The following is a 14789-nucleotide window of genomic DNA, read 5'->3' on the forward strand; positions in this document are numbered from 1 at the left end:
GCTTCAGCCATATAGCTCTGGCCTTAGAGTCAAGGACAGGAGGAGACTACGATGATAGTAAATGCTGGTTAGCCTGAGCTAAGAAATTAGCGGAGATTAAGAAGAAGAGATTAAGAAGAGAGCAGCGTCACTGAGGTGAAATCTGGGAAGTCCTTTCTGAGCTGATGGCACAGGACTGAAGGGCTCATGTAAAGTTTAGGCTTGGAACGATGAACACAGCCTATGAGAGGCTACGGGTGAAGCACAGTTCCCTGTCTATTGGAGATGCCAGTCCCACGGGATGAGCATCAAGCACAGCAGCAGCAGTGGGGTGGAGTCAGCCAAGCCTGGAGTGCTGCAGAGGGCAGAGCTGGAGAAGGGCCCCAAGCCCTTCCGAGGAGCCCAGAAGGTCACAGCTGAGGTGTGGACCCCAGACATTGAAGTTGTAACACTGAGGTTGCCCTGACATCTCCTACATCTTAGGTCTCCAAGGCAACTTCAGGTAACAACTCAATGTAACATTATTTCCACCTCCCAGCCTTTTCTTTAAATGCAAACCCTGAGTTCGATGGTGTTGGGACGTCAGAGGCAGCTTGAACTCTGCTTCCTCATTATTTAAGTAGCAATACTCAAAAAGGCAAAACTCCCTAGATTTGCATTTAATCACATACAATGCTAAACCTACGAAGGCAAAAGACTCTGAAATCCCCACTTTCCTAGCTCTCGAGTCCCACAGTGTCCATCCCTGCCACAGCAGCCTCCTTTCCTCACACAAGCAGAGCTTCGGTCTGAGGTTAGTACTGCTCTTCTGCATCAAAAGCGTCAGTGGGCGCCGACTCAGAAAGTCACAAGTGCCCCTTACTTACATCTGGAAGTCTGTAAAGCTTCATCGTTCTCTGTAAGGTCATGTTTCTACTCAGATGAGAAAATTTCACTTCCACCAGTTTCCTGGGGTTTAGGGATCGGTGCCAATACCTGGAAGACAACCAAGGTTCCACTTTGTCTTGCTGTTCCAGAAGCATCTACTTGATACTTATGCTGTACCAGGTGCTGACCCCCTTCCTATGCATTGATTTGTTTGAAGATTAACAAACGAAACAAAACTGACTCACAATTTACTTGCATCTCGTCCCCTAGAGAATATTACATTTTTAATATTTTGCAAATTATTAAATAAAGATTTTGTGTCAGGTGAACCAGTAAATTTTAAGATCATGAAAATATTCCTGAAACATAAAACAGTATTATAGGAGATCCTCGCTGAAGAAAACTAATTCTGAAGAAGTCCTTTAACTTATATGACTAGTTATGATATAGAACACATTTGCACTGAATATACCTGTGATGCCCATTTTTCTTATTTACTAATGAGAGGCTGGCTAGCTGTGGAGTAACTTAGAGAGGCTGGGTAGCTGTGGAGTCAGACAAGGCAGCTCAAGCCTTCTTTCAACAGGCACGTCTGCACTCTGAACTGCTACGATACTGTAAGGTTCCCATACAGTTCACACAGCGCTGCCATAGTTTTCTCCACGCACACAAGGTGCTCACGTCCAATGAAGTAGAAATAGAAACATAAATTTACCCAGCTTTGCTGGGTAAAGTTTACTTTTAACACCCAAAGGCCTACATAATATACTGAATATTGGATTCAATGGTTCTAGTTCTGTCTCCTTCTCAGCTACCAAAAACCTACTATCCCCAGCAAGCCCAAGTTCCTGTGGATTACATGGGAAGAGAACAAGGTAAGGCCCAGCACACCTGATGTCTGCTGACACTATTACCTGCATGTGGCCACAGGCTTAGGGAGAACCACTCCTGCAGTATACACGGCCTGAAAGATGCCTTCCAGGTTCACTCTTCTAGTTATTTCCCGGATTAACACAGGGGCTACCCGTTTGGATCTCAGTTTCTTATGCACACAAAGAAAGTTGATTTCCACCATCCTCTTCACACTGGCAAACAGATGGGACAATCAGACCACACTTAAAAAAAAAAGGCAAGGTAATACTTTCATAAAGTTCCAAAGAAGAAGACCATGAAAGACATTCTTTAACATAATAGTCAAGAAAAATACTGTGCTGTGTAGGCTCTTCACAGACTCAGACTGGACACTATTTTCTATATCCATTGCCAAAACGATCAACTCTAGGTTAGGGAGACTTGGCCTCCAAGATCTCAATCAGAATGTAAAACTTTGGTCTATTTTAGATGGTCTAATTTTAGATGTTGGATCAGATATGACTCAGAAGGTTCCTACATTTTTCCTGCAACATATATAAATTCAGGAAAAAAAAAAACACAACTAAATACATGCCCACATGCCCCCCCATCCAGGCCCCTAGGCCCCCAGGCTCATCCAGTGTAGAAATGGCAAGGTATTGTGTCAGAACATAACAGATTCCCCAAGACCAGAGAAGGGCCACGATCAGACAGAGCTGACACTTTTCCAAGACACCATAAGCCTCCCAGGGCTTCAAAGCTCAGTCCTGACTTTGGGGATACATGCATTTTATTTAAATTGCAGTGTTCTTAAGAGCACATGCTCAAATCAACCAGCTGGGCAGCTCACTATGGTAAACAGACAGATTAGCTATCAGACCTCTGGTTTTCACCACTGGACATCTGATTTTCAGGGTTGGCAATCCAAAGCCAAACTGTAAGACACTTATCATCTGGACAGAGTTTATAATTCCCTCTAAAATTGCTTATTTTTTCAGAAATACTTATTGATAGCTTTGTTTATTCTATGTAACACATACATACATACATACATACATACATACATACATACATACAGTGTATATGTATGAGATTGAAAGACAGAAAGTGAAGGAAAAGAAAAAAAGGCAGGAGTGGAGTAAGGTACAGTAGGACAATGGAAGGACAGACAGACTGCACTGTTCTCTCATCTCTTGTCCAACTGTTAAAAGAGTTTAAAGTTTACAGCACCAATGTACAAAGTACTCCTAAACTCTCCTGAGCAACCCTACTACCACAGCCATTCTGAGCCGTCTGTCATTGACTTACCTCACTTGGGTGCTGGAAACCCAAAGCCTCAAGCATTTAGGCAGGCACTCTACACTGAGCTACATTACATCTCCTGTTCTTTGGTCTCCTGAGTCAGAATTCTACTACACAGCACAAGCTGGCAACACCGAAGGCCAGTATCTAGTATCTTCCACAACAGCTCGCCACAACCTTACCTTTGAGATAGGGTGGGACACTGAACCTGGAGCTTACTGACACCCCAAACCCTCCTGTCCGTGCTCCTCCAACTCCAGGATTATAAGCGTGCATCATGGCACCTGGCTTTCAATAGGGGTGCCGGGGGACCCAAACTCAGGCCCCCGTGCTTGCACACGCACACGTTTTGCTAAGCCCTGTCTAGCTCTGGACCGTGCAGTTTTTAAAAACCTGGTTTAATTATAATTGGAGGACACATAAACACACACAGGCTGTAACACATACCTGTCATAAATTCGGATGTTTGCTGGGATGGCACTTATGAAGCCTACTAACTTTTTATTGGAAGACACTCGGACCCCACAGTGCCACTGCAGAAGCCATCCTGGGGGACGCAGAGCCCTGAGGTAGGGAAGAGAAACACAGCAGTTAGCATCTAAGAACACAGAACAAGCAAGACCTCCCGACTCAACAATCCATCAGTGGCCCACGACCAGCCAGGCATACCACAAGAGAAACTCAGGTGAGTAGTCAAAGCGGAACATATTGTCATCGTCTTCCACATAATTCTCGTTCAGCAACGTGTACAACTCCTTGAGCTACAAGACAAAGCAAGTGTCCTATTTTAAGGCGCTCTGCACCTTAGCCAACGTGTTTGAGTGCAGGTGTCGAATTAGATCTTACCACTTCAGCATTACTCAAGTCTAATGTGTCCCACATGAAACCTTGTGGCAAAGAATACGGTTCCTGGCGGATATTGTCTTTGTCTGGTTCAATTGCACCATGAGATGTTATGACTTCATCTGGAGAAACAGAAAAAAAGAGGATATTACATTTCTCAGTAGTCTGTTAATCCCAAACAGTCAGCAAGAGAAGTGAAAGAATACTTTCAGATTTAGGACACTTGGGCTCAGAATAATCCAATGAAGAATAGCAATATTAATAGCAGCTGTATTAGTAATGCATTACAACAATGGTATTAATTAATAACATTAACCATATATAGTAATGATGGACAATCATTGTGGACTTCTTTGGAATACTATCTTATCAGTTAAAGTAAAGGAGGAACTGTATGTCACTTGATGACATTATAAAAGTGGTAATGACTTCTTAGTCTCAGCCCTTGCTGCACTGTCACCACTATAGTGACAGACTTGATGATAGACAGTCTTGGGAATCACTATAGTGACAGACTTGATGATAGACAGTCTCGGGAATCACTATAGTGACAGACTTGATGATAGACAGTCTTGGGAATCACTATAGTGACAGACTTGATGATAGACAGTCTCGGGAATGCTCTCTCATTCTATCTTTACAGATCCAGGGTGCAGAGGCCACAGTGATGTCTGGCCTCTCCCAGCAGCAAACCCTAGAACAGCTCTTAACTGTCACTCCTGCGCACCTTACTGCTAGTCTGTACTATAGCCCATCTTTAGTAACTTCTGGGTTCCCCTGCTCGTCTTTCTGGGGGAGCTGTGTCCTGTGTGTGCCAGGCTGGCCTTGAACTTGTTATGTAGCCCTCGATGATCTTCAACTTCCGACCCTGTCTCTACTTCTTGAGTGCTAGGATTACACATGTACCACATGACTGATGAGAGGGTGAGGACAAACCCAAGACTTGGTGTAGAGTAGGCCAGCACTCTAGAAACTAAGCACTGACCGAGCCCTCGATTTCCCTTCTGCAATTCACTCTCAACATTAAAGGTCTTGTCACTGGGATAAAATACAGATGTTTCTTTGTGGTTCCAGCCGGCCTTAGTATCTCCTCATACCCTCTACATTCCTCATTCCCAGTATTCTAGCATCTGACCTTAAGCGTTTGCCATGGCTCAGGGCATTCCTTTTTTTCCTGAGCCTTGTCCTCTGGTCATCAAGGTATCAGTCCCTGGAAATTTCTCAAGCTCACAAGTCATTTCCTCTCAGCATCTTTCAACAACTAAAGCTTTTCCTGGAAAAGATATCTAAGCTGCTCTGCATGGCCACCTGATCTACCCTTCTGCCTTTGTCCATCTCCCATCAACATTTCTTGACCTGTGCCCCATGCTGTGTCTGCCATTCACCATCTGCTGAGTAAGCACCCTCAGGCCTAGTCCTCAGGGTCACAGAATCCTATGAGAAGTGCACGACTCGTATCAGTTCCTCAGGTATCCTCAGGAAAGTTCATGTGGCCCAACCCCCGGCAGGGTCCCCATGAAGTCTAAGGCTTGGCTCTTACTGTGCAACCCTCAGACAGATAGAACTAGTGATGACTCTACATGTGCTTGTCTGCAGGCCTCCCTTGCCCTAACAACAAGGTTCTATTACTAGATATTGCCTCTGGTTGAACTGAAGTGCACCAAGAGCTCCAGCATTCCAAGAACCTTGAAGAATTGGGGCAAGGGGAAAAGCAGGATGAGTCCCAGGCAATCCTTCCTGAAAGAAGGCCTGAGGGTTAGGCACCTTCTCCTCTGGAGGGCAGAAGGCATCTTGATGAACCGCATCCAGGTAAACGTAGTTCACCAAAACCATTAAATCTAGATCCTTCAGCTAATACTCATAATTCAGCATCTAATTAAAGACTCTGTAACTTATTCTAAAAAATATTCCTTCATTAGCAGACACATTTCTAGAAGTTGAAAGAAAAAAAGCGTACTGTCCCCTCTGGTGCAAGGGATGACTCTGGGGCTTCACCCGCTCTGAGCCACTGCTTTACACTGAACCCTATGCTCCCAGCCCTCCACTCTTCCTCCTCCCTCTCCTACATCGTCTTACTCTTTACACTGAACCCTATGCTCCCAGCCCTCCACTCTTCCTCCTCCCTCTCCTACATCGTCTTACTCTTTACACTGAAGCATATGCTCCCAGCCCTCCACTCTTCCTCCTCCCTCTCCTACATCGTCTTACTCTTTTCAAGCTGGGGGGCAGCTATGCGTGGGAAAGGATTGGGACGCATATAACTGATCCGTCAACGCTCAGAAAAACATGACTCCCTGACTTACAATGACAAAATGATTATCCGCATGCTACTAGGCGCTTCAGAGTTTTAGGTGGCAAGTGACCCTCTATGCTGTTTGGAATCTAAATAACCCAATCGTGAATAGGCACAGAACTGAGTCGAAGCAGGGCGTGTACCGTCATGCAACTGGAACACTTTCACGACAGCTGCATCACCTATGCACAGTGGGAATGAAACAGTTATGTCTGTAGGAAGTTAACTGGGAGAAGTCTTAAGTGGAATGTGTTGGAGTAGGTCCTAGGAAAAAGACCCTTTCACAGATCTTTACATGAGCAGAGTCCAAAAGAGCCTTCACTTTCAAAGGGGACTCTGACTCCCATATAATTGGGGTAACTCCCATATAATGTGACATAATTGATACGTCACTAGAGTGTGTTCAGAATCCTGATGAGTATGCAATTATCCACTTAGTGGACTATTATAGGAAAGTTCTTTTCTGAATTGTTTAGAATACCTGAGGCATGGAAAATGCTAAAAAATAATGTAGTGGGAGGTGGTGTGTGTGTGTGTGTGTGTGTGTGTGCGTGCGTGCGCGCGCGTGCACGAGCAAAGGCTCAGTGGTTAAAAACACTTACTGCTCTAGCAGAGGAACAAGTTTGGTTCTTAGCATCAACATGGTACTTTAAAACTTTAAAAAAAATGTATCTGCATGTATGTCTGCATGCCACAAGAGGGCATCAGATCCCATCACAGATGACTGTGAGCCACCATGTGGTTGCTGGGAATTAAACTCAGGACCTCTGGAAGAGAGTCAGTGCTTAACAGCTCAAGCCATCTCTCCAGCCCCCTCAAAAATTTTAACTATAGTTTCAGGGAATCCTCTGACTTCTTCAGGCTTCTGTGGACATCAAGCATACAATATATTCATGCAAGCAAAAAGTCATTTGCATTTAATGAAAATACAAAAATCTTAAAAATACAACATATAGGGGAAAAAAACCCAAAACCCCAACTTCATGAAGCTCAGAAGCAAAGAATAAGAATGAAGAGAAAAAAAACTCATTTCTCTTCTGTTTAGTATATATATGCTGTATATCATGTATAGCATATTCTTTACTATATAATGTGTTACATATTATACTACACACATACACAGGAATGTTTAATAGGAAATTGTAATATATATAAATATGTATATATAAATAAATATAAACATATAATACACATCTCAAGTATGGGAAAACTGGATAATGTATCAGAAACAGCAATTAGGCTACAATCAATGGTATTGAAAATCAATGTCCCTACCTACTATATATACGTATTTTAAGAAGACAGATACTAGCTTTTGTGTGAATTTTGCGTGTCTGACACAAGACTGAAGCTTCTTCACCCTGACTTGTAGAAACACACACATGAGCTTACTCAATTTGGGCACTGGCTGTGTGTCCCAGAACTGGTATCTGCGTTTTGTGGCCTCATCAATGTTCCTGGCTGGGCCTTGGCATGCAGAGAGCAGCTCCATTGCTCTCTGGATGTCCTGTAGCTTCTGAATAGGGATGGTGGGATTCTAGAAGAGCAGAAACAAAGAGACACATGACATGAGGAAGCTTCTACCCTTTGAACTCAGGGCAACTGTGTGCACTGGCCTCAAACACTGCCCCACCTCCTGGAGGCCTGCTAAAGGCTATCTGTGGGCATCCTGAGGTGTTGACAACCGCACTGCTGCAGTTACCAGTGGGCTGCAGCGTCAATGGGGCTCTGCCGGCTTGGGCATGCTAAGTACACAGAGGCACCCTCTCTTCAGGATCCCGCCCATCTGTGCTGCTCCCACTGCTCCTTTGGGAAAAGAAGGCAAAGAGTGACATGCAGGGCATGCATTACTGTCACACAGCAGCCAGGCAGCCAGGAGCCTCGGTTGTGCTGTTAGCGTTAATGCTCTGCGGCAGCAATGGAGGGCAGAGGAAACAAGTTCTAGAACAGAAACTAGACAGACAAGAGATGATTAGAAGGGAAGGAAGGGAAGAGAAAGAAGAGAACCTTGGGGCTATGCTGGGAAGGAAATGGTTAAGAAGAAATCACTAAGCCCTGCTGCTGCTCCCTCCTGGACCACACCCAGACTTTCTCCCACTGGAGGAGCCTGAGACAGAAGGCAGAAGAGAAGCTTCTCTGTGAATCCTCATCCTCAGCACCCACCGCTGGCTCTCCCAGCACACGTGTGGAAATCGAGCCTCATTCTTAGGGAAACAGGTTCTTACTGATAAAGTGGGCAATACTTTTAAATTGCAAAAAGTCCCTTCTCAAAGCCAGTATTTGTCTTTTTCCTTATAGATTCCCCACCTACTGAATTTCTTCAAATGTAATAAATAATACACAGAAACTGAAACTACATTCAAAATGAAACACTGCACATGAGCCTGGATGTAGAAATCAGTGGCTTTTCCCAATTAAATAAGCGAGTTTAAGGATTTTGATACTGCTCAAGTAGTTCCTTCCATTGTGACTTACTTGGAAGCAGTTGGAAGACATTTCAGCACTGTGAATGTGAAGCACAGCGACAGTGGACCCTCCATGGTTTATAAGCAGCTACTTTGGATTTCTGCCCTATTCTGAGTTTAAAGTCTGTGCTCTAGGTAAATTCATCATAACCTGAAAAGCTTCTCATCTGAAGTGCACGCTATCCTGCGGCTACCCTCATTTACTAGGTTTCTTTAGGTTCCTGACACTGAAATTCTCTAGCAGACAAAGCCACGGTGTCTAAAAGCAGCAGGCACTGCCTCCATTCATAAGCACAGAAGCACAGCTCTACAGCCGTGAGTCTAGAAGCTGTTTTCCTACACACTAGTCAAGACAAAACCCAGAGAGCCACATCTCAATGACGTACGGATTAAACACAGTATTTTCTTGTACTAAACACTGCACCGCTTTCTCTCTCTTCCTCTTTCCGTCCTCTCACTTTTGGGAGTGGTATTAGGAATTAAATCCAGAGCCACATACATGTTAGAAGAGCAATGCTCTACCGCTGAGCTATATCTCTCAGCCTTTTAAGAAGTTAAGTTGAGACACAGCGTCACTACGTTGCCCAGGTCGGCCTTGAATTTGAGATCCGCCCGTGCTGGCCTCTCCCATAGGAACCGTCACAGGCATGAGCAACAGCACTTGGCTCTGTATGTTTTTAGCCACATTATTCATTTCATTGAGCACAGATATTTAACTGTCATGTGATTCACTTACAACAAAATAGTTTGCATCTAGCTACTTTTAGCTCATGTATGTAAATTGTTTTAATTCCAGTTGTTCTTTTGGCCTGTTGATTTCATATCCATAATCTCATGTGAAGTGTTTAATTAAAAAAATTTTTTTTTAGAAATCTTGGGTCTGTTTCATTCTTCAACACTTTAAGTAACTGAGTGATTAATAAACTCCTGCAGTTCTAGCACAGTCTACTATGAGGTAGGAGCCAAGCTGTACAACACAGTCCAAACCAACAACGCTTGAAGATACATTTAACTCTGGCTTGAAAATGCAAAGTAGAATCTTGGCTTAGAAAAAAATATACCTGGTTCTGTAACTAGTTTGTTACAGTAATTTTTCTTTTCTGATAGTTGAGTTTAATCTTCCAAGACACGGTAAAAGCAAATTCCTTTGCAGTAATCATGAAACAGTATCTTGGTACTAGAAGAGCGAATACCCCAGCTCCAGGAAGACCCTCGAGTAAGTAGTTTGTAGTTTTACCCACTCAGTATCACCAGGCTGTGCTACAAGTAACAGCCACTTGGGACACATTTATATCCCAGTGCTCACTATTTAAATCCTTTCTGAAAATAGGTGCAAATAAGTACAATTTCCAAACCTACAATGTCAAATTAAGGAAATTCAGTTCATCTTTAGTTCATCTTTTATTTTTTAAAGTTTGTGATTATTTCTGAGGTGCTGGGGATTAAATGCAAACCTTGCACATCATGCTTGGCAAATGTTCAACCACTGGGTCAGAGCCCCAGACTTAAGATTAATTTTTTTTTCTTTTTTGAGACAAGGTCTCCCTATATAGCTCAGACTGTCCTCGAACTCACAATCGCCCTGCCTAGGCCTCCTGGGTGCTGGGATTATAGGCGGGCGCCACCACGCTCACCTTATGATACATTCTTAAATCTATCCATTCACCTTCCATAGTATCACCACCTGGGGAGAAAGGCGAGAATGTGCATTAGCCCCCAGTTAACTGCCCACTGCTATATTCTTACCGAAGCGGCAGGAATTCCTTCTAGTTATAGCTGTTTCCTAAAGAATGCTAAAGACCAACTTCATCCTGTGCCCATTACGTTCTAAACTGAATACCTTAGGAAAAATTTGTCCAAGTCTTCTGCCACTAAAAAGTCTGTAAGAAAGGGTTGGGGTTATAGGTCAGGCAGGTAAAGTGCTTGCCTGGCATGCATAAGGCCCTGGGTTCAAGCCTCAGCACCATGTATACCAATCTGTTAAGAATCAAGACAAATATGATTTTATTTTTAATCCTTGAATATAAACGAGATTATTATCTAAATGTAGTCCACTATAATAGTAAGGCATTATCTTCAGCTGCCATAAATTTATGAGGGGGGAGGATACTCCAGTTTAAAAAAAAAATACGAATAAAAGCCCACATCAAAACACTGTTGGCTAGCTTCTAATTAACAAAACCAAACCAACCAACCAACCAAAACCCCTCTCTACCATAATGCTAACAGAAGTTCCTCCCACTCAGTCGGCTGCTGCTTCTTATCAGTGTCAGAGTGGAAGGGAAGTGCTTAGAATCCCTGAGGGTAAAGGGATGGGTGAAGCCAATGGCATGGTAGAAGCAAAGAGCCGCCCACACTGCAGGTAAGTGATGCGTTTATCTGCTGAAGCAACACCAAGAGTGAGGAAACTATTTGCAAGCTGATGGCGATTTCCCAGTGTACCTTGGAAGTTATGTCTAGTGGAGCACTGATCACGTGAGGCCAAGAGGGAAGCTAGGGAGGAAAGCTCGACTTTGTTCTCTCCCTCACAGTCACTCGGGGCTAAACCCCCAGTAAATATACTTCTCTGGTTCTTTCACATAAAGCAGGTAGACTGGTTGATTTATATGACATAATATAAACTTCCTATGAAAAACCCTGAAGCCCACAAAATTTGCAGGTGCTGCCTTCTGCGGAATGCACTGGACTTTAGGACAAAAACCAACCTTCAGCAAGAACAGCATCATTTCAGCTTCATGACAGCCTTACAGACTCGGGGAAGGAAGAGGGCTTTCCAGGATAAGGAAGTCAGTTCAAAGAGACACAGTACACTGTGAGTAATGGAGCCAGGGCCAAGTGCCAGGTCCCCGGGTTACCCTGACCAGAAAGACGTTCTAGAAACTGTAACCATCAAAGTCTTTTTTTTTTTTTTTTTTTTTTTTTTGTTATGTTCTAACTCAGCTCCTTTGGCTCTGGTTTCCCGCCCCACCAGGCCTGTGTTGTCCTGTGTGATAGGAAGGAGGGGTCTCCACAAACAGGTGACTGCCATCCGAATCACCAGACCCACATACAGCACAACTAGCCCTCTGTTCAGCAGGCTATCTGCCAACATAGGACCAGAAGGACAACTAGTTTGGTCTAAAATAGGGTATCCTAAGGGAGAAGAACATGAGGTGTTTCCCACCCTTGGCAACGGCATGAGGGATGGCCACTGCAGACCAGGCTGATTCAAAGTCAACGGAAGACTTACCCATGGCTGCTCCTGCTGAAATCTGCTGCCAGATGGCGTTGTGCTATGCAGGTAATTAGACAGACACCCAGAAAAATTAAAATGTGAATATCTTCTGAACCAAAAGTAATCACAGATTAAGTGTAACTTCAAAACAACAAACACAAAGACAAAACAAAACAACAACAAAACAAACCTCCTACCAGGCTCCCAGAGACTTTTATGACTATGATCTATGCACTACTACAAAGAGAAGGAGAAATGAGGTGCCACACACAGGAACATACACACACATGCATGCCCGCCCAGTATGCACCTCTTGGTTATGTGGGTGCCCATGAGCTTCGGAGAGGCTGGAAACATCCTCCACTTACTCCTGCATTCAACACACAGCCAAAGAAGCACTAGCTACACATCCACTCCACCCAGACCCAGCTCTTCAGCGTTGGGAAGAGAGACAGCTGTGGCAAGGAAACAGGCTCTCACTTTAGAAGACTGCTGAATCTTAATCTCCTGGGAGTCAGATGCGGAGTCGGACTTGGTACCCCCAGAGTTTGGCTTCTCCTTTTTTCTCTTCTGTTTCTTCTTTTTCTTTTTTGCTCCCAAATCCCCTCCAGGGCTTCTGTAGGAAATTAAAGATAAAAGAAACAAAAGGGAAAACATCATTATATAAAATTGAGTTGCAAAAAACTATTACTTAGAAAAACATGTGACCTGCACAGTGCAGGACAACTACGTTAGGATGTGTGGCTATGACAGTGTCAGAGTAAGTTATACACAAGCAAACACTGGTTCTTGCTCTGTCCTATGGAAGCTGCTCAGGTGTCTTCTAAGCATAAAAAACTGTAGCTACAAGCCACATTCATAACTGAAGCCAAAGAACACTCAGTTACTCCTTCTCTACAACTACCCACTTTTTACTCAGCCCCTAAACAAAGACCTAGGGCTAGAGATGGTTCAGAGGTCAAGCACACTGGCTGCTCCTGCAGAGAAAATGGGCTTGGTTCCAATCATCTGCATGACACTCAGAACTAAATGCAACGGCAGTTCCAGAGGCTCCAATATCCTCTTCTGGCTAGTAAGGACATCAGGCATGCATATGGTATACATACATACATACATACATACATACATACATACATACAAACAAACATGCCACTCATGGGCATTAAGATATATTTTAAAAAAGACTTATTGTATTAAAAGTATCTATTATACATGCCTCTTCGGGATGACACTATTCATCTTTTTTCATTTATTTGGCTTTGAACATACTAGACAAGCACTCTACATGCTAGTGATTTATGTCACTAGCCCATCAAAATACTTATCCTGAAGCAATCAAAACAAAAGAGACTTTTCCCACATAAGGAAATTTCTTTTGATTACAATTCTTTACCTCAACCAATAAAATCCTCTAGGGTTCGTTGTCTTAGAAGGTAACGGCATGTCAATAAGCCTGACTGACTGAGTTCAAACCCTAGGGATTTGGGGCCCATAGGGTAGAAGACAGAACTGATTCCCTCAAGCTTTCCTGACCCACAGGTATATTATGTATGGGTGTATGTGCTGACATACACATACACACATGCAAACACGTAAAATATAACAATTTAAAAAAAATCCTAAGCATAAAAAACGTTATTGGGTAAGTTCTTTTCTTTCTTCCTCTTCTTTTTTTTTTTTCTGGAGCTGAGGACCGAACCCAGGGCCTTGCGCTTGCTAGGCAAGTGCTCTACCACTGAGCTAAATCCCCAACCAGTTATTTTCATTTGGAACCCTTTCCACTGCTGTATTCTGGAAAACAAAAAAGAATACAAAAGGACACAAGATTAAAAATTTTCACTTACTGAGGTTTACTCTGCCAACAATTTTCTAGAAGGTAAATTAAAATTTAACATCAGAGATTAGCATTCCATTTTCGCTTATGTAGAGAAAGTAATGAAAACAACTGGCTCTGCTCCACTGTTGTAAATCAATCTGTCCTTGCTTATTTTCTTTCCTGATTTACACTTAATTAGCATATATACTCCAATCCTCCACCAAGACTCAGATCTCATTAATGTATACTCAAGGCCTTATAATTCTGCCTCTCAAAGACAATAGGTCTTCTGGTTATTTGCTTACAAAGTGTTTTCACCAATCATATATTTTCATTTTTATAACATTTTCTAACAAAAACACAGTTGGAAACTTAAAATTGTCAAACCTGCTCTATCCCATCCTTCTACTGCCAGCGTTTCCTAGGATTCTAAGCTGCCTCACTGCTCACCAGCTGCAGGTCCTCTACCATGGAGACCAGGCAGTTTTGCTGAAACACTGCTATACAAGAAAGGCTGTCGGTGCAGTAGTGTTTCAGCATCTCTATCTTCCTACTCTCAGGCTGGCTTGTCTGCACGTAGCAATGCTAGGCCAAAGAGTACGGGTGAGTAATGAGGACTCTCCTCTAAATAACGCACTGATCTCCATTCTCACCAGCAGGAGAAGGAGATTATCAATATCCTCCACCGTCAGCAGTAATGTACTTGCATCATTTTTTTTCCTCACCTGAAATAATCTTATAGATGGAGCTGAGGAAAATTCACCACAGACTCATTTATTTAAACATTTAATCAAGACTTGGGTAGACATTTTTCCTATTGGCTTTGTCGTTTCAAGAATTGTTCCTCTATGTCTCCCCCCCCCCTTTTTTTTGTTCTTTTTTTTTTTTTTGGAGCTGGGGACTGAACCCAGGGCCTTGCGCTTCCTAGGCAAGCGCTCTACCACTGAGCTAAATCCCCAACCCCTCTATGTCCCCTTTCTATTAGCCATCCCTAACAATAATTTATAGGTATTATTTATGAAAAAGCATTGACATCTATCATTTATTTGGCACTCTGAACACATGTTCTCATTTCCCTCAAGTATATGTGTGTGGTATGTACACATGTGTATGCATGCATACATGTACATAGGTGCACATTTGTCAGGCCAAAGCTGA

At 43.2% G+C, this 14789-nt stretch overlaps 1 protein-coding gene across 7 annotated transcripts in view; it reads right to left on the reverse strand.

The window, feature by feature from the left end:
* Nmt2 (N-myristoyltransferase 2) overlaps positions 1-14789 on the reverse strand; it is a 47090-nt gene that overhangs the window by 10646 nt on the left and 21655 nt on the right. For 3 of the 7 annotated variants that reach the window (XM_063276243.1, XM_039095542.2, XM_008771854.4), the window contains 9 exons: positions 12296-12431; positions 11831-11873; positions 11044-11094; positions 7529-7673; positions 3847-3965; positions 3670-3761; positions 3448-3564; positions 1761-1931; positions 846-954 (listed from right to left, as the gene is read on the reverse strand). In XM_063276243.1, the coding sequence (XP_063132313.1) occupies positions 846-954; positions 1761-1931; positions 3448-3564; positions 3670-3761; positions 3847-3965; positions 7529-7673; positions 11044-11094; positions 11831-11873; positions 12296-12431 (983 nt within the window). Of the gene's footprint in view, positions 1-845; positions 955-1760; positions 1932-3447; positions 3565-3669; positions 3762-3846; positions 3966-7528; positions 7674-10235; positions 10286-11043; positions 11095-11830; positions 11874-12295; positions 12432-14789 lie in introns of all 7 variants that reach the window. The other 4 variants (XM_017600494.3, NM_001412419.1, NM_207590.2 and 1 more) reach the window with 3 other exon arrangements.

This window comes from Rattus norvegicus, chromosome 17 (assembly GCF_036323735.1).
Source record: "Rattus norvegicus strain BN/NHsdMcwi chromosome 17, GRCr8, whole genome shotgun sequence".
Lineage (NCBI taxonomy): Eukaryota > Metazoa > Chordata > Mammalia > Rodentia > Muridae > Rattus > Rattus norvegicus.